Source organism: Petaurus breviceps, unplaced genomic scaffold (genome assembly GCF_028583685.1).
Source record: "Petaurus breviceps papuanus isolate PSGF00001 unplaced genomic scaffold, PetGlider_PUasm1.0 90137, whole genome shotgun sequence".
NCBI lineage: Eukaryota > Metazoa > Chordata > Mammalia > Diprotodontia > Petauridae > Petaurus > Petaurus breviceps.
Window position 1 is genome coordinate 173,514 of NW_027187183.1, and position 21,846 is coordinate 195,359.

A 21,846-nucleotide genomic window follows, 5' to 3' on the forward strand; every position below is an offset into this window, starting at 1 on the left:
ACAGGTGACCACGCTTCTTGCCCGAAAGACCACAGAAAAATTCCATTACCACTCAGGGGTCCTGTCCCAAGGACTCTGACGTGCGGTGCGGGGGCCTCTGGCTTAGGTCACCTCCGATTCACTCGAACCTTACCCGTCCTAGGACACCGACACCCTGGGTCCTGTCTTAGGCGGCCGAGGAGGGAGGAGTTGCCCGTCATGGAGTCACCCCCGTCTTACCCCAGGTGTCACACGTCCTCCATGGCCTGGAACCATACCTGAGGATCTCCCCCCTCTTGGAGGGTAAAAAGGGCCTGTTGGGTCAGAAGCATGTAGCCATCCTGACGGCGCCGTAGCTTGCAAACACAATACAAAAGCAAAATAATTACAAGAACAAACACCACGGTGGAGGAGGTTAAGCCTCCCCACTGTGAAAACCAGGTTGTAACATCATGCAGCCACTTAGACAGTCCGGAGAGAACGGCAGGATCGACAGAGGTGGAATTCACCACTGCAATAGCCAGTCTTAATTGTCTTATCTTCTTGCTTGTAAAGTTGAGGCGGTCAGACCACACAGCCTCTTGAGGAAACAGCCCGACACATGGTGACAGTTCCGGATCGACTGTGGGTGTGATTTGAAAACATAACGTCCCATTAAGTAATATTGTCCTGTTACTTTCCACCGGCCTAGTGTCGTTGTTGAGGTGCAGAACAGGGAGCTTAAGGGTGTTGTTAACTGTAAATAAACGAGGAAAAACTTGTGCCGAAGAAGTCACAGGCATGGGTCTCGGGAAGGTGGAAAGCAGTCCCCAGCGTAATTCCGTCACGGCATTCTCAGCAAGGAGACCCAAGATGAGGAGGGTGAGTCGACAATCTGAAAGATAAGAAGAACAAGAATTCTCCTCACCCCCCAACCTGTCGGGGGTGGTGCCTAAGATGAAGAAGCTCCTGAACCTCTTGAAGGAGCCTCAAGACCGCAGTGCGCGGAGAAATATACGCGGAAGGGAGGCGGGGCAGCATGAGGGCGCAATATTGGCTGTCTGTAATCAAATTAAAAGGAACATCAGCATATAGCCGAAGGGCTTGTTGCACAGCAAACAGCTCATTCTTTTGGGTGGATGTATATGGAGTATTGAAAAGCCAGGTGTGGGGAACACTCGGATCATGAACTACTGCGCGGTGGTCCTTTGTTGCATCAGTAAAAACATTAGGGCCCTGCACGGGCACGCCAGACACCACCGGTATAGGGGGTCTCAGCTCCAAAGAGGCAAACATACGGAGCAAAGCAGGGCAAGAGACCTTACAAGTCCTCACCGAAGTCAGAAGGGTCGCCCAGGACAGGGACTCCTGGGCCAAAGTCATGGCAAGCTCCGGGGAAATGGAGCAATTCAAGGCAAAGTCGCACCCAAACAGGCAACGACAACGATGTAAAGCCTGAAGGGCAAAAAGGCAATAAGCCTCCCATTTATCCACCAGGGACGCCTTGCTCACCTTTGGGTATAACCACTCTAGACATCCCTGCTTTTGGAACAGGCAGCCCCACTGTGGGCCGCTGTCACTCAGTACTTGGAAATAAACTGGAGAGCCGGGAATGTAACGAGTCAAGGTGGTCTGGGCCCTCTTCAGAACCTCCTCGACTGCCTGAACCGCCTCTGGGGTCCAACTCCTCGGGGAACTCAGCGAAGAGTCTCCTCGGAGCAGCTCATACAAAGGTTGCATCACACTGGCAGGCAAGGGGGCTGTGGCTCTAATCCATTGGAAGGCGCCAACCAGCCTCTGGAAGTCATTCAAGGTCTTATAAGCACTCAATTTGATAGGAGGCAAGGTCCTTTGAACAGTATTAGCGGTAATCCTGTGTCCCAAATACTCATAGGGGGGGTGCCTCTGTACCTTCTCGGGAGCTATAACAAAATTCTGTTGAGCCAATGCCTGCATCATGAAGGAAAGGCATTCCTGTACCTCTCCAGCTGTGGGGCCAGCAACAAGAATATCATCCATGTAATGGATAATTATGAACTCTTTGTATTGATCCCTAATTGGCTCCAAAATCTGGGCGACATAGAACTGGCAGAGGGTAGGGCTATTAGCCATTCCTTGGGGCAGAACCTTAAACTGAAACCTCTTAGAGGGAGCCTGGAAATTTATAGAGGGTACAGAAAAGGCAAACTTCTCCCTGTCCCCAGGGTGCAGGGGAACGCTGTAAAAGCAGTCCTGGATATCAATGACTGCGATATGCCAATTTTGGGGGATAGCTACGGGCATAGGTAAGCCAGGTTGCAATGAGCCCATCGGGAGCAAACAGGCATTTATAGCTCTAAGGTCTACGAGCATCCTCCATTTTCCTGATTTCTTCTTAATGACAAAAACTGGGGAATTATATGGGCTAAAGGAGGGTTCAATCCTATCATCCTGCAAAAGGGAGCCAACAATTTTTTGTAAAGCAGTGAGCTTCTCGGCTTTAAGGGGCCACTGCTCAACCCAGACCGGGCGGTTATTTGTCCAGGTCAATTTCGGGGCGAAGCTCAAATCGAGAGTGGTCCCTATCCATTTCCCGGTAAGCAGTCCGGGGTTACTAAGGAGAGTTGCATTTGCGCAAGGACATCCCGCCCCCACAGAGCATAAGGCAGCTCGGGGAGACACAAAGGAGTGAACCTGCCTGCATTATCATCCACCGACCACGAGAGGGGAGCCGATCTCTGAGCTTTCTTGTTCCCCCCCACTCCCTGGACCGGCGTGGATGCAACCATCAAGGGCCATTCTTTCCTCCACTGATCCAAATTAATGACTGAACAATCAGCCCCCGTATCAATGATCCCTAAGATCGGATAATTCTCAACATGAATAATCAAAGTGGGACGGTTCAAAGTGATGGAACGAGCCCAATTCAATTGGCAAGGATGCTGGGATGAGGGGCCGAAGGGAAACGCCTTAGCAATGATCTGATCAGCCCGTATGGAGACGGGGGTGCAGTGTGGATTAAACAGGGTCAACATTGCCTCCATATCCTCTGCTACTTGGGTGGGGACCTCAAAGTCAGGAGAGCCTTCTAGGCCGGTCACTACAGCTGGGTGGAAAGGCAACTGGGCAGGGACTGTTATCGCCTCTCCAGGGGGAAGTGTAAAGATGGAGGGTTGTTTTCCAGGAGAGGCCCTGACTCTTACAAACTGAGGATAATTGCCGCTTAACAAGGATGGGGGAGGGGCCCTGCGGCTGGGCCCCTCCACCAGCCGTTTCCCTGCGGTTGAGATCCGGGGGAGACCCCGGTCTCCAAAGGGGCTTGTTCGCTGCCCTGTTTATTCTTGGCGCGACAAAACCGCGCTATGTGGCCAAGGCGTCCACAGTTAAAACACTTAGGAGGTGTTCCCCTGGAGGTGGCTTTGCACTGGGCCTTATAATGGCCGTATTGACCACATTGAAAACAAGCCTGCCTGCCGGGACCTTTCTGGGCTGACGAGCTGAGTTGTTGTATAGCCGCCAAGAGGCTCTGTTCCCTCTCTGTATTCGAGACTGTCAATTTTTCCAGCGCCTGTACAAGCTGGCGGTCCCTATCCTGGGCAGTGCAAACCAACTGTGCAATAGGATTTTCCGGGGGCAGGTCCATTAATATCTATGACGTCCTCCAAGGGGGCCTCCGATGGCAGGGATGCCACCGCAGCTGCCTCCCTGGAGCGCAAGCCTTCCTTAACCAACTGCTTAATGAGTATGTCCATCCCAGGGCCGCTGCCTAGGGTCCTATGGACCGTCTCCTGAACTTGGTTAACAAAAGAAAGGGGGGGTCTGATCAGGTCTTTGTTTCAGGCCAACTAATTTAGGGCCCCCTGTCATACCCTTGGCAGAAACCTTCTCCCAGGCCGCTATGTGTGCGGCCTTGACATCATCTAATTCTAACTGCCCATAGGCTGCCTGCACGGCCGGGTTGGAAAAATGGCCAGTGCCACAAATTAAGTGCTCAGTGTCTTGAGGGGCCCTGCCGGGTCTAAGTCGGGCCAAATGCCTGGCCTCCCTCTTCACTTGTGCCTGGAAGGCAAGATGCATAGCAGGGTCTAGACAGGACATAGCTAGCTCGTCAAAATCCCCCGGGGTCCAGGGGTGAGCGGTCACTAGGTTCATAAGTAGCCTCCTAACATAGGGTGAAGAAGGGCCATACTTAGTCACCGCCTCTTTGAACTCTTTCAGTGTCTTATATGGGATGGGAGAATGAGTACGCTGACCCGTAAGGGGATCAGTCAAAATGGGATAGACATCCCAAGAGGCGAGGTCCACCTCCGCGCCCGCCTCCGCCGCCACACGGAGGCTCCGCCTTATTAACCCCTCTCCCTCCCAAATATTCGCCTCTCGCCCTTTCTCATAATGAGGAGGCGGGGGCGGAGGGCAGGGAGGGGCGACATATGCGGAACTAGCAGCGAAAGACCGGGCAGGGCAGTAATTGCCTGGCAAACAGGAGGTGCTTGGTGGCAAGGCGGAGGTAAAGGGCGCGGAAGCGGGGAGCACGCCCCCTGCATCCGTTTCCCCTTTGTTCTCCCGTCTCTCCCTCCTCTCCCTACGTGAGGGAGTGCCCTTCCGGGTCCCTCCTCTCTCCCTCGATCCCCGGGCGCCCTCCTGGCGCCCACTCCCTCCACCCTCATCCTCCCCCTCTGAACTGCTAGCGGAACTATCCGCCGCCTGATTCATTACCACAGCTCTTAAGTCCTCCCACGGATATTGACCGAAGCCCCCTGGGTCCTTCAATTCCTTATTCTTTCCTTTTTCTAACTCAAAATCTGACCCGGCTAATGAGGAGCCCACCTGTGTGGCCAAGGACCGGGAAGCAGCAATCGGGGAAGGATTCAATGCCGCGTCCACTATCTTAAAAACCGAAAAATCAGTGGGTGTTAGCGAACCAGGGCAGCCATTCTCAAAAGCTGCCATCTGCTGTCCCACAACTCTCCATCTATCGGCCTGTATGCCGACATGCCTGACCCAAGGGCATATGTCCCAGATCTTATCTATAAACTCCCTACAGGTCTTAATGGGGATTTTTGCCCCCCTTTGGGCGCAGAGCTTATAAAGTTGTGCCGCTATCACCCCCTTCTCCTCCTCCTCCGGCCTAAATACAGGGATATTATGCCCTGTTCCCATCCTATCCTCTTCCCGAGGCTACAGTGGCCTCGAGGCTGCCTGGTGACTGGAGCAGACCAGCTGCGTCCAGCAGGCCGTCCGCCAGCTAGTCGTCCCGAAGGGTCAGCCCCACGTTGGGCGCCAGAATCTGTTGCGGGCGTTTGCCCTCGCAACAGATCTAGACGACTAGCCCCACGGCCCTCTCACTTACCCATCCCGGGTCTTCGGTCGTCACTGGCCCCTCACGGGGAAAAACACCAGACAGAAGGCGGAGGAGTGAAGCGGGGTGGTTTATTCTTCAACAGTTACATGGCGGAGAGAGAGAGAGAGCGCCCTCTCACACAAGAAAATATATAGCGAATCCGAGCCAATCACATCGCAGTTTTACATTTATGGCCTTATATGGTGATCACCCCCATGGCCTTATATGGAGATCACCCCATATTCATTCAAAGCAACCATGGCACCACCCAAAACCCCTCCCCCTCCCCCATCACTAGACCACCATTCCTTGATTTCATCTAGACCCCTTCTCTGTTCTTACAATCTTCTGTATAAAAGACCCATTTTGCCTCCAGTAAAGTGCTCAGATTCAGTCTGGCCTACTTGTCAATACAAACATCACAAACACTCAGATTCCTTAAGAGTCTGGCTAGTAGCATAGACTTAAAATCTCACCCACCCCAACTTGTGTTCTAATAAACCTCGTCTCTTCTTGAAAGAAGACTTGGGTCAAATTCATTTGAGGCAGGACCTGCATCATTTGCCCTTGAATTTTGGGGTCCCAGCAAACCTAGACCTCAACACAATGACTAAATTGGAATTTGCCTCCACTATGAATGTCCCTTTATCCCATTAACATGGGAGCATGGGCAGGGGACTCCATTTTGGGGATACACCTAGGCCAGCCATGCTTCATTCTCTTCCCAGCAGTGCTCTGGAGGCTCTGAACTTTGCCACCACTTTTCAAGTTAGAATGTAAACTCCTTGAGGGCAGGGAATGCCTTTCTTTTTGTTTGTATCTGTATCCCCTCCATGGTTAGCACAGAGCATGGCACATAGTAAACACTTACTATATGCTTCATCTGCTTGAACTCAGTTTCTGTGCTGTTGAAGAGCATGAGAGAAGTGAACACCCTTTAAATTTCAGGGCCCTGGAGCAAAGCACGGGTCTCCCTGCCCTAACTGTAACTTTGATGAGGAACAAGGCCCGTTAGAACAATTCAACATAGAAACTGGTTCTATTGTCATTTCTTTAGCAACATCTTTACTAAATTAAACACGGGCTTTCCACTCAGCCCCACTGTGTGCTCAGCCTTATGTTAGGGGCTAGAGTGAGGCGGCACACAGAACAGGAAAAAACCATTCCCAAATCTTTTATCTTTGGTCTTAGCTTTTCTTTTGAACTCTAGACTGGGACCTCCAGCTTCCTACAGGCCATCTTCTGATTTATGTCCTCAGACATTTCAAACTTAACATGTACAAAATGGAGCATAAGAACTTTCTCCCTAAACCTCCTTCTTATTTTTGGCTGTGGTTCCACTAACAGTCTCCCAGGTTAAGAGCTTTGGATTAGCCTGCACTCTACACTCTACCCATTCACATCTATCAAGTTAGTTAATAGGTCCTACTAACTCCAACTCCACATTTTTTCATCTCTACTTCCCTCTCTGTTCCCATTGCCACTGGCCTACTACAACAAAATCATCAAATATTTTATTAAGAGCCTAACATGTCCTAAGCATCAAGGTGGTAAAGTGGATAGGGTACTGGGCTTGGAATCAGGAAGACTCATCTTCCTGAGTTCAAATAAGACCTCAGACACTCACTAGCTATATGACCCTGGGCAAGTTACTTAACCCTGTCTGCCTCAGTTTCCTCATCTGCATAATGAGCTGGAGAAGGAAATGGCAAACCACTCCAGTATCTTTGCCAAGAAAACCCCAAATGGAGTCATGAAGAGTCAGACAGGGCTGAAATGATTGAACAATAGTACGTCCTGGCATGATGGGTCCTCGTTACCACCCAAGTAAACTAATGTACCATCCTCCAAACAAGTCTTCCTGCCTCTACTTTCTCCCTCATCAATCAAGCCATCAAGCCTTCAGACCAAGACCAGACAAATTATCCTTATGCAGAGGGCTGGTCTTGTCATTCCTTTGTTTAAAAAGATCATGAGAGGCTCTCTTCTGTCATAGCAGAGTTCCAACTCTCTTGTGTGGCATTCAAAGCCCTCCACAATCCACAGACCCAAGATGCTATGGGAAAAAAGCATTGGCTATAGAGACAAAGGATACCTACCTGTGTGCCAAGCTCTGTGCCAGGAAGTGGGGATAAAAATACAAAGGGAAAAAAGCCCTCCCTTCATTTTATTATACAGGCATGCCTCAGAGATATTATGGATTCAGTTCCAGATCACCCAAATAAAGCAAGTATCAAATTAAGTCACAGGATTTTGGGGGTTTTCCAGTACATATAAATGTTATGTTTATACTATACTGTAGTCTATTAAGCGTGCCATAGTATTATGTCTAAAAAATGTACATACCTTAATTAAAAAATACTTTATTGCCAAAAAATGCACTTTTAATTTCCTTCAAGAACTTTTGCATTCACAATTTAGCTTAACTGGAGTAAGAGGCCTAGTTTTTGGCTTATCTCGGCTTCCAACATGGTCTCTTCACTTAATCATTTCTAGCTTTTGCTTTAAAGTGAAAGACATGTAACTCTTCCTTTCCCTCAAACACTTAGAGGTCACTGTAGGGTTATTAATAGGCCTAATTTCTTTTTTTATTTAATATTTTATTTTTCCCCAGTTACATGTAAAAACAAATTTTAACATTCATTTTTAAAACTTTAAGTTCCTAGTTAGCCTAATTTCAATATTATTGTGTCTCAAGAAATAGGGAGGCCTGAGGAGGAGAGAGAAATGGGAAACAGCTGGTCAGTGAAACAGTCAGAACATACACAATATTTATGGTGAAGTCCCCCATTTTCTATGGGTATGGTTAGAGGAGACCCCAAACAATTACAATAGTAACATCAAAAATCACTGATCACAGATCACCATATATTTGGAGAAATACCAAAATGTGACACAGGGACATGATGTGAGCACATGATGTTGTGAGCACCAACAGACTGGCTCAATTCAGGATTGTCACAAACCTTTAATTTGTACAAAATACAATTAATCATCTGTGAAGCCCAACAAAATGAGTATGCCTGTAACCACTTTTCTCCAGAGATGGAGCCAAGAAGAATTTATTAAGTGACTACTGTGCTAAGTACTGGAGATACAAAGAAATGCAAAGGGGGAGACAGCATGCAAACAATTACATACAAACAAGACAGAGACAAGGTAAATTGGAGATAATTAAAAGAGGGAAGGCACTAAGATCTTAGTAAATGCTTCCAGCAGAAGGTAGCACTTTAGCTGAGATCTAAGGGAAGCTAGGAGATGGAGATTTGGGGAGAGGCCCGGAGTCAGAGGGGAGAGGCCCGGAGTCAGAGGGGAGAGGCCCAGAGTCAGAAGGGAGTGGCTTGTGCTAGAAAAAGCAGGGAGGCCTTCATTACTGGATTGCTGAATTGGAGGAGAGTAAGAAGGCAGGAAAGGTAGGAATTGAAGGGGCACCTGTGAGGTCAGTGTTATTACAGTTGAGGAAACTGAGGCAAGCAGAGGCTAAGTGACTTGCCTAGGGCCACACAGCTTAGTAAGCTTCTCAGATGTCTTGAAATCTGGTCTTCCTGACTCCAGGCCCAGCTCCCTACTAGGTCTACCTGCCAACAGTTGCTTCCTAAAGGGGCTGATTATGAAACCAAACAGGATTTAATATTTGACCCTGGAGAGAATAGAACCACTGGAGTGTACCGAATCGGAGGGGATGAGGGGGAGGGTCAGCTTTGCCCTTGAGTGGAGGTCAGCAGGCCAGCCCTGAGCCCTCTGACCCTGGCCATTCCGGTGTAAACCTTGCCTTCTCCGGACTTAAGAGCTCGGAGTACAAACTGCCCAGCCCGCTATGGCCTGGGGAGACTGGAGAGCTGGCAGACCCGGGTTCTGATTCTGCTTGTGCCACCAACAGTGCCCGGGGCACGGGGGGCTGCACTGCCCAGCGGCCGCAGAGCCGGACTGGGATGAAGAGACCTGGGCCGAGGAGCTAAACGTCACTTGTAGGGATGGCTTTTCGTTACAGTTGTGGTCACGGTGACCATGATTCCTTGACCTCGGCCTCCTACTCTCCCAGGGCCGTGGCAGCTCCCACACCCACGACCCAAAGTTTCCTCCCGCCCCCAGTTCTTCCATCGGAAACTTGAAGAGGTAGGAGCTTGGGCCACGTGACTGTGAAGGTTCTCAAACCTTAGAGCTCCGCCGGGAGGTGACGACTCCGAACATCCATTCACCCCCGCCCCTCCCAGGAGGGTGCGGGCGGGAGGCGCTGCACCCATTGCACCGATGGGGAAACTGAGCCCAGGAAAGCGGGGGGCTGAATCCGGTGCTCCCACGAGACTCCGCCCGTCCCGTTATCGGTTTCCAAATCCGTGCAATCACGTGGGCGCCTGTCACGTGACTTCGGAGGGCTGCGCGGAGTGGAAGGCTGGACTCGGGCCGCGCGCGATCATGGGCGCCGGGACCTGCGTGTCCGCCACCCACCGGGACCCGAGCCTCAGCTTGACCTGGTGGCTGGTGCTGTTGGGGCTGGGGCTGGGCCCGAGCAGCGGGGAGTCCTGGCGTGAGTGACCCCAGCCCCTCCCCCCACTCTCCCCAAGCCCCTTTCTCAGGGAATTGCCCCCCCCAGCGTTCCCCCAAACCCCAGCTCCCGGAACCTCCCCTGAACCCTGCCCTCCAAGACCAGACCCAAGACCTAGCCTCCTCCCAAACAAGTTCCTCAATTCTTCTCCTAAACGCTGCCTCCCGCTACTCTGCCCCACCCCATCCCTCTTACCCTGACTCTCCCAGCCCCGACAGCGTCCCCCTCTTCACCGCGGCTGTTCCAAACCTCCGTCCCCTTCGCCCTCTCACTGTGCAGTGACAGAGGCTGCTGTCGGGGCGTTTTGTGTGTCAGCCTTTGTGCTGTACCTCCTGTGTGCCAAGCAGGAGCCAGATGCTGGAGGTACGAGTAGAGGGTGTTAGTACTTCCTGCTGCCAGAGCAAGGGGCCACCCCTGCTTAAACTTGCCCTGACCCCCCCCCCCCCCAGCAGCTGGCGCCTTCACTCATTTATTTTGTATGTTCAGATAGACACAGGTCTCTTCCAGAATACAGTGGAAGCTTCTTGAGGGCAGGGTCTGTTTCATTTTTGTATTTATTTCTCCATGCTTAGCAGTGTTTGGTATATAGTAGGCATTTAATAAAAGCTTGTGGGTTGTTTTTTTTAATTGCCCTCAAGGAGCTTCATCAAGCCCTATTTTCTCCGCACTTGCTGTAGGCTCTGATGAAGAGAGGGCCTTCCTTGCCAAGGCCAACCTTCCACTTCACTCCAGATCCCATCCCCTGCTGTTTCTCCTGGAAGTTTTTGTGATCAATCAATCATTCCCTCCCCTCTGTCCCCCATCTTCAGTGTCTCCATATCTGCTGATTCCTCCACTGCTTACCCAAACTCCTCCATCCTTAAAAAATGTTCAGTGACTCTGATATACCCTCAGAGTATCCATTGTCTTCTCCCTCCCTCTCTTTCATTCTCTTTCTCTCCCTCCTCAGACTCCTAGAAAGGATCATCTACACTTGTACTTGTCTCCACTTTTCTATTTACTGCTTCATCATCATTTGTTCCATGGTTGCCTAAAATCTCTTAATCTGCTCAACTGGTTTCTTTTCTACTGGTTCATCCTTCTTGGACTCCAGCTTTTGAGACCATCAACCACATCCTATTTTGAAAACTCCCCCTTTAGTCTCCATGACATGTTCTTGGTTCTCTTCCTAGTTCACCACTTCTTCTTTTGCTGGCTCATCATCTGTGTCCCACACAATAGTGAGTGAATGAATATTTGTTGACTGACTTATTAAGTACTGGGCTTCGTTGTGAGCACATAAATGACATACTTTCTACCCGTAAGTAGCTTACAGAAAGCTAGAAGTGCAGGGCCAAGAAAAGGAGGCTGTATAGTCACAGAGATTATGAGTAAGTAGGACATAGGGCCATTGACTGCCCAGATTTGATTACTGTTTCTAGAGCAAATGATTAAAAAAAGAAGCAGAGAGGCAGCTAGGTGGCTCAGTGGATAGAGCACCGGCCCTGGAGTCAGGAGGACCTGAGTTCAAATCCAGCCTCAGACACTTGACACTAGCTGTGTGACCTTGGGCAAATCACTTAACCCCAATTGCCCTGCCTTCCCCCCTCCAAAAAAAAAATGTTTAAAAAAAGAAGCAGAGAGGGAGGGAGGAAATTTGGAGAATGAAGGGCAGATGATACAATTTCAGGACAGGCATTTATTTTCTGGTGGTAGTTAGATTGGATGTGAAGTATGGTCTATGGCCAGTTAGTAGCCAGCATTTAGACAGTGCTTTAAAGTTTACAAAGTGTTTTACCTGTTACCTCTTCTGGTCCTGGCCCTTTAAGGTTGGTTGCAGTTATTAGCCCTTTTTTACAGATGAGGCAACTGAGGCTAAGAGGTTAAGTGACTTGCCCAGAATCACACAACTAAATGTTTGAGGCAGAACTTGAACTCAGGTCTTCCTCATTCCAAGTCCTGGCCTATCCACTGTACCACCTAGCTTCCTGATAATTTTGTGTTAGCTAATTTTGTACTTCTTCATTTATCAAGGGCCTCTCAGCTGTAGGACAGTTTCAAAGCTGAATGGATTAATTTTTGTGGGGTGGGGTGGGGATGGCCTCTGGAGGTGCTCTCTTGAAGCTGCCTGTTTTAGGTGGGGTGATAATCTGCAAGGCAGGTGGCAAGATGCCCAGGTATGCAGTAGTTTCTTGGTGGTGGATTACTATATGGGATATCAACATCACTCAAAGTTCTGTACCGTGCCGCCTTCTCTCTCTCTTCTCTTCTTTGATAAGCTGCTCACAGATCTCATTGGCTTCTCATAATGTAAATTATCATCTTTATGGATGTAATTTCCAAATCTCCATCTCTCTCTTTACACACACACACCCCTAATTTTTTTTCAAAATTCTGGTGGCCTGTTACCAGTTGCCTACTGCACAACTCTACCTGGCTCTCCCATCACTATTTCAAATACAGCATGTACAAAACAAAATTCATTTATTTTCCCCACTACCTTCCCCTCCTAACTTTTTTATTTCTACTTAGGGCACTGTTGTTCTTTCAGTCACCCAGGTGTGCAAACTCTGTCATCTTTGTGGCCCTTTACTGTCTCTTAACCCTTGTTGTTGTTTTAAACCTCAGCCTGTTTTAGGTTGCATGATTTATTTATTTGTGAATTCATCTATTATCTATCTGTTGTTTTTTTTTGTTCAGCGTTTTTCAGAGTGTCTATGACTCTTCATGAATCCTTTTAGGGTTTTCTTGGCAAAGACACCAGAGTGGTTTGCCATTTCTTTCTCCAGCTCATTTTACAGATGAGGAAACTGAGGCAAACAGGGTTAAATGACTTGCCCAGGGTCACACAGCTAGTGTCTGAGGCTAGATTTGAACTCAGGAAAGACTGAGTCTTCAGTGACACAATCAGTGGGTACATCTTGTCACTTTTCCCTCAGAGACCTATTTCCCATCTCTGCCTCTCTCCCCTCGTAAAGTCTCAGGCCCTCATTACCTCTTGCCTAGACCACTGCAGTAGCCTCCTTGGTAGGCTTCCTGCCTTTTGTTCTGTAGACCTTTCTCCAAACTGTTGTCCAGTTGATAATCCTAAAACAGAGGTGACCATCTTAACTCCCCATTCAAGAATCTTCTTTGACCCTTTATTGTTTCTATGATAGTTAAGATTAAGTCTTTAGCCTGGTCTTTAAGGCCTCCTGCCATCTGACTGTTACCTGCGATTTCCCTGTCCATATTACTCCCCTCTACACACTCCATTGCATTTAAGCTGAACTGCTAGCTATTGCCTTATCATGTCTCATCTCTCCCCTCCATGTCTTTGCACAGGCAAAGTATTGTCTGGAAAGTACTCCCTCCTCACATCTGTCCTGTACGGTCCCTAGCTTCCTTCAAGACAGCTCAGGCTTCCTTCCCCATGAGATCTTTCTGGAGTACCCCAGCTTTATCACTTTTTACCTTTTGAAATGTCTGTTTGCCCACTCTGTATGAAATTTGCATCTATGGAGTTATTTCTCCCGGGAGATTATAAGCTCTTGAGGGCAGGACTGTTTCATCATTGTATCCCCAGCACTAAGCACAGTACCTTGCCTATAAGCAAATAATGTTTGTTGAATTGAAATAAACCCTGTTCTCTTGCCCTACTGGAAAGTCAGAGCAGGGAGGGGGGAGGACATAGAGAGCAGACTCGGGGAGGGGGTATACAATGGGATCGCTATTTTGGGGTGGTGGGTAGGGGAAAGATGGGGAGAAAATTTGTAACTCAAAATCTTGTAGAAATGAATGATGTGAACTAAAAATAAACATAAAATTTAATTTAAAAAAAGAAATAAACCCTGTTCCTAAACCTTTCCCCCAAACTCCTTCACTCAGGACCTTCCCCAAACTTTGATGAGGTGGTGAATTATTAGGAAAATTATAGAATTTAGAGATCAGCCTCCTGACATCTCCACTAAAACCAATTTCCTGACCCTCTCTCACATCCCATCCCTGGTCCTCACCTCCCCATCTTCCTATGCATATACACAGCCTTACATTCAGCTCCCATACCATGCTCCTTTCTTCCCCTCTCTGCCCCTTGGTCTCCCTACCTTCACCCTTCTTCAGGCATAGCGTCCTCCAAGCTCTGAGTCCCAGGTCCCTTGGCTGACATAGCTGCTAACTCACTGTGACCCCTCCCTATTTCAAGGAGCTCCTCGGGTGGACTTCCAGGAACGATACTTTGAACAGATTTTGGATCACTTCAACTTTGAGAGCTATGGCAACAATACATTCCTCCAGCGGTTCCTGGTGACGGGTGAGGTCTGACAAAGAAAGCAGGGGGGAGGACCTGAGCTAGGGCTCTCCCCACAAAAATAATTACCATATGTGTATTTTGTTTGCACATATATGTATACATATACATTGGCTGAGTAATTGAGGGCCGTTGGCAGTATGGACAGTGGAAGACTCACTCCCTAGTACGGCTTTCTGCCAAACTGTCCAGTCAGGAGAGGCCAGTGGATGGAGAAACCATTACTCCAGGGCCTCTAGGTGGAGCCCCAGCCTGCCCTGCAAACCATAAGCCTCTTGAGGGGAGGGACTGCCTTGGTTTAGTTTGGATCCCTTAGATCCCTAGTCTTTTTGGAAGTTGACTAGTCTTGAGGCTCCTGGGAGTGGGGGTGAGAAGAAATCCGGCATCTGGTCTAAAGCCCAGATGTGATTTTGTTAAACTACAGCAAGCCCTTTCCCTAGAGGGGACAGCCCAGCATGTTTTCTTTGGTGGTCAAGAAACGCCCTATCTCTTTCTCTTGGTCTGTCTTACAGAGAAGTTCTGGAAGAAGGGAACAGGACCAATATTTTTTTATACGGGAAATGAAGCCGATGTCTGGGCCTTTGCCAATAACTGCGATTTCATTCTGGAGCTAGCATCAGTTGAGAAGGCTCTGGTCGTTTTTGCTGAACATGTGGGTACCATGTGACTGTTTCTCAGACCTGGGGCTTCTTCCTGGGCAGGTAGCAGGAGGCTGACTCTCCAGTCAAGAAGAGTTAAAGATCGTGCCCCCATTCTCTCCCTTCCACGTTTGTTTTGGTTCATGTCACAGCAGCTCTGCTTTTTTATCAGGACATCAGCCATTGGGCCCAAAGACAGGTTCTTGTCTGGCCCATGTTCAAACAGCCTTGATGGAATCACCTTTTTACTCAGGCTTTAAAAGAAAAAGTTGCACATTTAGTTATTTTCACCCAGTTCATAATCAGATAGTTCTGTTTTGTTTACAATTGGGATGAAAATATTTTGAATAATTTCTGGCACCTAAAGATATAATCTGGCTCCTTGTGTTCTCATTCCCACCTTTGTCATCTTTTTTTTTTTTTTGCCTTTTGGAGGGCAGTTGGGGTTAAGTAACTTGCCCAAGGTCACACGGCTAGTTTTTTGTGTGGGTGCCAAGTGTCTGAGGCCGGAACCGAACTTGGGTCCTCCTGACTCCAGGGCCGGCGCTTTACTCACTGCACCACCTAGCCGACCCCTTTGCCATCTTTTAACATGCATATGTCTGGCAAATAAAGCTCTGATGCTCAGGAATGAGATTGAGCTACCCTTGTGCAGTGGCTTTGCCTGTGACCTGAATAGGAGACCTATGAAGGAACAGGCCAATTTATGGTCTTGGCCAGTAGAGCCTGAGGCTGGGCTGCGATGGGATCGATGGGGTCTGTCTGTTTTTTGTTCTTCTTTTCCAGCGCTACTATGGAAAGTCTCTCCCATTTGGGGTCCAGTCCACCAAGAAGGGAAATACAGCTCTGCTTACAGTGGAGCAGGCCTTGGCTGACTTTGCTGTACTGATTGAGGCCTTGCAAAAGGAATACAAGGCTGAGAATGTGCCCGTCGTCACCTTTGGAGGGAGGTATGTCCCTGTGGATCCACATGGTAGCCAAGGGGCAGCAGGTATTTCACAAGGTTAGTCTTTGGGGTAAATCTCAGAATAAGACTTGCCATCTAGGGCCAACTCCACTGTCCTTGCAGCCCCAGATTTTTCCTCCATGTCCTCTGCCATATCTAAAGATGGTATCTCACTCAGTGCCTAGCTTAATAGAAGTTTCTACTAGAAGGGTTGGCTAGGTGGTGCAGTGAATAGAGCACTGGCCCTGGAGTCAGGAGGACCTGAGTGCAAATTCAACCTCAGACCCTTAACACACTTACTAGCAGTGTGACTTTGGGCAAGTCACTTAACCCCAGTTGCCCTCCAAAAAAAAAAAGAGCAAAAAAGAAAAAGAAGTTCCTAGTGGAGTAGACCACTCAGGGACTAAGGCATGTGCCTTAGCTCTCCAGGTTTTCCTAAAGGACATACTGTGGTTTGGATTTATAGGGGATAATTGAAACCCTCCCAGAATGGGTTTATATTCTCAGTCCCTGCCACTTCTCTGCCAGTGGGTGACAATTAATAGTAATGAATTTCCTATTGGACATTTTGAGCTGGATGTGCCATTGGCATAATAAGCTCAGTATATCCAAAATAACTCACTTATCTTTCCTCTGCCAGACTTCCTTATTTCTGTCAAGGAGGCCAACATCCTTCTAGTCACTTAGGTTCAAAACCTCACTCATCCTTGACAGCTCCCTCTTACCCCTACATATCCAGTATCAGTCCCCTTCTCTCCACTAACCCTCATCACCTCTCCCTTGGATTATTGCAGTTGCCTCCTATTGGATCTTCCTGCCTTCAGCCTTCCTCTCCTCTAAGTCAAGACTCTAAATCGCCAGTGATTACATTACTCCCTTACTCAATAAACTGCATTGGCTCCTTAGTGCCCCTAGGAGCAAATGTAAAAGCCTTTATTTGGCTTTTAAAGATGTTCATGACCTAGCTCCAGTCTACTTTCCAAGACTTATTAATTTTTACTCACCCTCACATTCTCTCCATTCAAGTCAAACTAGCTACCACTGCCTTTTCCTCAAAATTCTCATGTATTAATTCAGTCTCTACCTGTCTACATACACCTGCCCAGCTCCTCAAGGGCAGGGGCTCTTAGCACACTGCTTGGCCCAAAGTAAGTGCTTTATAAATGTTCCCTGATTGGCTTATGATAATACCTGCCTTTGTAGGATTAATTTTTGTTTTTCTTGTGAAGCATCATTTTATTTAACCCTCTCAACACTCTCCTGAAGAGAAAAGAACATCCTTGCCTCCAGATGAAGAAACTGAGGACCAGAAAGGCCAGGGGGATTTGCCCCAGAGTCAGGAGGACTTCTTTCTGGTTCTAAAATTTCCTGTTTGGGACCCCAGAAGGGCTTCCTTTTCTTCCCCCATTCTGCTGCTATTCCAGCCCTGGGGGAATTTTAACTGCTCTCTAGACATGGAAGTGGAAGAATATGTATACGACACAGATACTTCTGTGGAGTAGGCCATGCAGGGTGGGTGGAATTTAGATAACAGCAGCTCCTTTTCATATAGCACTTAACAGTTCAGAAAATTATTTCCTCACCCTCCTTTCAGTGAAGTCGATAGCACAAGCCTAATAACTCCCATTTTATAAAAGTTGGGTTTGAAGGTGGGATCCAACCAGGACAGTAAGGATCGCAGCCTGGCCGGAGTAAAGGGGATGTGTTGGGGAGACAAGGCTGGAGAGAGTCAGAAGGCAGGGGTGTGTCAGGCAGAGCCTTTTCTTGTTGCCTCCCCAGTTATGGAGGGATGCTGAGCGCCTACATGAGGATGAAGTTCCCCAACCTAGTGGCCGGAGCGCTGGCTGCCAGTGCTCCTGTGCTGTCCATCGCTGGCCTAGGAGATCCCCGTCAGTTTTTCAGAGATGTCACTACTGTAAGTTGGACCCGCACCCCAGTCTGCAGGAGCCCTAGTGGTCCCAGCAGTGGCCCTTTGCCCAGAGGTTGGCACCTCCTGGCATCATGCAGCCAGCAGCCCTTGAACGACGTTGTATTGTATTCAGTTGTGTACTTGCAGCCCACATACTAGCATGTGAGCTCCTTGCAAGCAAGGACTGCTTAATTTTTGTCTTTAAATGCTGAATTAAATTGAATTGGGGTCACCATAGATCCTTCTGTTTCACAGCTCACCTCTGCATCCTGCTCTGCCATGGCTTTTCCCCAGGGGAAGAGCACAGGGCTTGGCTTGTAGCAAGGAATGGGGGGGGCACCTCACATGCTTTGGGGGTTTTTTCCCCCAGGACTTTGAGAACTACAGCCCTGAGTGTGCCCAGGGAGTGCGAGAAGCCTTCAGACTAATCAGAGACCTGTACCTACAAAAAGGTAACAGTAATTCTTCCTCATGTCTATGTTTTCTCATATACTAATCTATTCAGTCCTCAAGTATCTCTGGAATAGAGACAGAGTGGGTGATGTTATCCTCATGTCACTGATACAAAAACTTGAGGTTGCTTTCCCAAGGTCACAATGATTTGGTAGTGACAGAGTCCTACATCCTGATCCCTGGTTCACTGCTCCTTCCCCTGAACCATATAGCCATAAGCATCAGTGGACATTCCTCTGTGTGGTGAGAAATTGCCCAGGAGTCAGGTATCTCTATCGCGCTGTGGAAATGTTTCTTCTTAGACCCTGAGCCAGCTGAGGGGAAGATGTGTCCATTGGACTAAGAATATCATCTTGGCTCCTTTTGGCTCGGGCAGCAGCATCCCCTTGGGATATGAGGACTAGCACATCCTTCTTCTCTTCTTCTCAAAGCCTTTGACAGAATCAGCCAGGAAATGGGCACTTGCACACAGCCCTCAAGTGACTCAGCCATCACCCAGCTGTTTGAGTTTGCCCGAAATGCCTTCACTATGATCACAATGATGGACTACCCCTACCCCACTGATTTCATGGGCCATTTCCCAGCCAATCCGGTCAAGGTAAGGAGTCCCGGGGCCATTGGACATTGGCAGGGAGAGTGGAACATCTGCCAGAGCAGCCCCCAACCTGGGCTGGGGATTCTTATTCTTAAGTAACAAAATTCCAGCAGATGGACGGAGGCAGAGATGGATGGTCTGGCTTAGCCTGGAAGGAGGCAGAGATGGGTGGTCTGGCTTAGCCTGGAAGGAGGCATAGATGGGTGGTCTTGCTTAGCCTGGAAGGAGGCAGAGATGGGTGGTCTGGCTTAGCCTGACCAGTCTTGTTTGAGCCTGTGGCAAGATACTCCCGACTAAGTCCATGGCTACTAGAACTTTCCAAAACAAGTCTAAAAAGGAACAGTGAATCCAAACTGAAGTCCAGCCCCTTAAAAGTTTAAAACTTATTAGAGGATTGAGAACTGAAGGGAACCATACTACAGATCATCTGTTCCAAAACCTTCATTTTACAAATGAGGAAACTGAGACCCACAGATGTGAGGTAACTAGCCAAGGGGTCACATAGGCAATAAACAACAGAGCTGGGATTCAAACCCAAGGCTTGTGAATAAGATATGTCCATTTTGTTTCCAAAATCATACTGCCTTCATAATCTAGGATATTAGCCATCCCAGAGACCAAGGTTCCCTCCTGTGTCACCAAAATTATCCTCCCAGTTTGTGCCAGAGATGATGAGAGTCAAGACCATGATTCAGGAAGTCTTGTGTCCTAAACTCAGAGTTCCTAAACTCTGCTCCCCACTAAGATAAGTAGGGAGACTGACCAGCATGTCTCTTACCAGGTGGGATGTGATCGGCTACTTAGTGCAAAGAATCGGATCCAGGGGCTCAGGGAGCTGGCTGGTAAGTGTTCAGATTCCCTGGTGAGCTGGGTCTCAGAGCTGGCTGGGTGGAGGGGAATCTGGTCAATTTCCTCTCCCAGCAACCAGCAATCACAGACATAGGTTAAATGGCCCATTACTGGCCCGCTGTTTTTGGTATTCTGGGAGAACTCGAGTTTAGGGCTGGCTTAGAATTTCATGTTCATACAGCAAAGGAATGTGAACAAGGATCTTTTTCCTAGTGGAATCTAAGCACTCTCTGGCAAGCCGTTCCTAGGGGCCCAGCCTATGGCAGTCTTCCTTTTACGGGCACCACCTGCTTGAGGGGCCCAGCAGAGAAAGGGCAAGAATACTGTCGGGGGGAGGAAACAGGGCAGAGGTGATGGTAAGGGAGCTGCAAGAGGAGCAGGGAAGAGTAAAGAGAAGAAGGCTTCTGTCTTACCAGAGGAGAGCTGCTCTAATGGCTTGTGCTGGAAGGGATCTCACAGCACCTGGGTGGTGCAGCCAGTGATGGCCTGGGAGTCAAGAAAACTTGACATTCAAATATTCCTTCAGATATACTTACCGGGTGTGTGAGTCTGGGCAAGTCGCTTAACACCTGTTTCAGCCTCAGTTTCCTCATCTATAAAAATGGGCATAATAGCCCTAACCTCAAATGAGGGAACGTATGAAGTGCTTTGCAAAACATTAAATGTCATTTAAGTGCTTGTTGTAATTACTATCATAGATCTTCCTAGTCTAGCCCCATCATTTTATAGTTGTGGAAGCTGGGCTCCAGAGAGGGGCAGCAATTTGCCTGAGGACACAGTCAGTAAAGTGGCAGAGCTCCCATCTCAGCCTGAGGACTAGCAGGTACATGTGTTGGCATCATCTCTGGTTACTGTGGCTCTGGAATCCATAGGGAGCATCAGACGTGATGGGGAAGCCCTAGCCCCATGGGTCTGACTGTAGCAAGAACTGGGGTCTGATGGTCAGCCAAAGCCTGCTTCCTGTCATCTCTGTTCTGGGTTGTGCCTCTGAGGGTGGGTGTTGGGGCCAGTGATGCTGCGTCTAGGACTCCCCCCTCTATTTGTCCAGCCCGACAGCCCCATTAGTGCATCTGGACTGAGTTGTATTCATCTTTATTCAGTAGTTTACTGGTGCCCAAATGGACACTGATGCTCAGAGAAAGGAGGCCAGATTAAGATGGGCAACCTTTCTCCCCCACATGCTAGCTTCATCTGCTCTTCATGGGTAACCAGAAGGTTGAGGGTGGGTTTCTCTCTCCTGTGGGGCTGGAACTCCATAGTGGGGTAGAGCAAAGATGCAAGAAGCGTGATCCAGCAGTGGCTGTGGCAGGAAGCCCACCTCCTGCCAGGCCCAACCTGCTGGCTTGGACACCAGGACTGTAGCCTCCTTGGTCCTGGTGCCCAGAGAGCCCCCACCTGTGACATAAAGCTGGTCCTCATACCCAACCATGCTCAGCTGGCATCGACCCAGGGAGATGAGACGCAGAACTGTCCACTGGTCTGTGCTTGGGCTGTAGCACTCAGTCTCAGCAACATGGACCCATGCCCCTGCCTGTGCACACAAGTGGTTATCAGTCATATCTACCTATCTGTCCCTGGGAGTCCTAGGAGTTCCCAAGAACACTAGAATTCTCAGTGCCTTACACCATGATGGGAATAAAACATTAGCAGAAGACCTCAGTTCTAGCTCAGCCGTGAGCTATCTGCAAGATTTTAGACACTCCTTTGAGGCCTTAGTTTTTTTACCTATAAGATGGAAATGAGTTTGGGGGTATGGTAAGGTGGGTTACAATACTTAGTGGCTGGCCCCCTATGCATCCCTTGTTCAGTTAAGCCAAGCTCAACCTTCCCCCACCCTCCAGCTTCTCCCCATGACACTCACTGGGCTAAGAGTCCGGCCTCCAACACAGAAGATGGTGTTTCTGGAAGCTGCAAGGCTATGTTCACAGCGGGAGAAAGTCAGTGGGTGGTTGGGGACCCAGCGATGCAGACGTGGAAGGTAACTGCTCAGTAGGTTTAAGGTCTTACCCGAAGAGAAGCCACCTTGGGTGGGGAAGGGAAGAAATGGGTGAGGCAGGATAAAAGTCACACAATTCTTACCCTCTGGTGAACTCTAAACACCCCACATTTAATAGGGCAGGCATGGTTCTGGAGACCTGGTCCCTAGAGCCTCTATCCCAGCCTGCCCTTTCCCCCCACATTTCCTTTATGATCTGTTATAAATGCCATGGTTTATCTAAAATGGAATTTCTTAAACTAGGGTTCATGAACCATGCTCTCTCTCTCTTCCTCCCTGCCTCCCTCCTTCCCCTTTCCCCCATCCATCAGTCCTTATATGTACACACACACACACACACACACACACACACACACACACACACACACA

General features: G+C 48.8%; 3 protein-coding genes across 4 annotated transcripts in view; 1 reads left to right on the forward strand and 2 right to left on the reverse strand.

The window, feature by feature from the left end:
* Nucleotides 1-1,977, reverse strand: part of LOC138176717 (uncharacterized) — a 51,809-nt gene extending 49,832 nt beyond the window's left edge. Inside the window, exon 1 of the mRNA XM_069107539.1 lies at nt 895-1,977. Within this exon, the coding sequence (XP_068963640.1) occupies nt 895-1,977 (1,083 nt within the window). The remainder of the gene's footprint in view (nt 1-894) is intronic.
* A 6,731-nt stretch (nt 1,978-8,708) lies between these two features.
* DPP7 (dipeptidyl peptidase 7) overlaps nt 8,709-21,846 on the forward strand; it is a 19,080-nt gene continuing 5,942 nt past the window's right edge. The window contains exons 1-8 of the mRNA XM_069107508.1: nt 8,709-9,806; nt 13,987-14,094; nt 14,604-14,743; nt 15,516-15,679; nt 17,455-17,590; nt 17,955-18,036; nt 18,469-18,635; nt 19,414-19,474. Of these exons, the coding sequence (XP_068963609.1) occupies nt 9,530-9,806; nt 13,987-14,094; nt 14,604-14,743; nt 15,516-15,679; nt 17,455-17,590; nt 17,955-18,036; nt 18,469-18,635; nt 19,414-19,474 (1,135 nt within the window). The 5' untranslated portion in view covers nt 8,709-9,529. The remainder of the gene's footprint in view (nt 9,807-13,986; nt 14,095-14,603; nt 14,744-15,515; nt 15,680-17,454; nt 17,591-17,954; nt 18,037-18,468; nt 18,636-19,413; nt 19,475-21,846) is intronic.
* The window catches only part of LOC138176698 (kelch-like protein 9), a 3,857-nt gene continuing 2,568 nt past the window's right edge, over nt 20,558-21,846 (reverse strand). For both annotated transcript variants that reach the window (XM_069107507.1, XM_069107506.1), the window contains exons 3-4: nt 21,343-21,503; nt 20,558-21,012 (exon numbers count right to left, since the gene is read on the reverse strand). In XM_069107507.1, the coding sequence (XP_068963608.1) occupies nt 20,680-21,012; nt 21,343-21,503 (494 nt within the window). In that variant the 3' untranslated portion in view covers nt 20,558-20,679. The remainder of the gene's footprint in view (nt 21,013-21,342; nt 21,504-21,846) is intronic.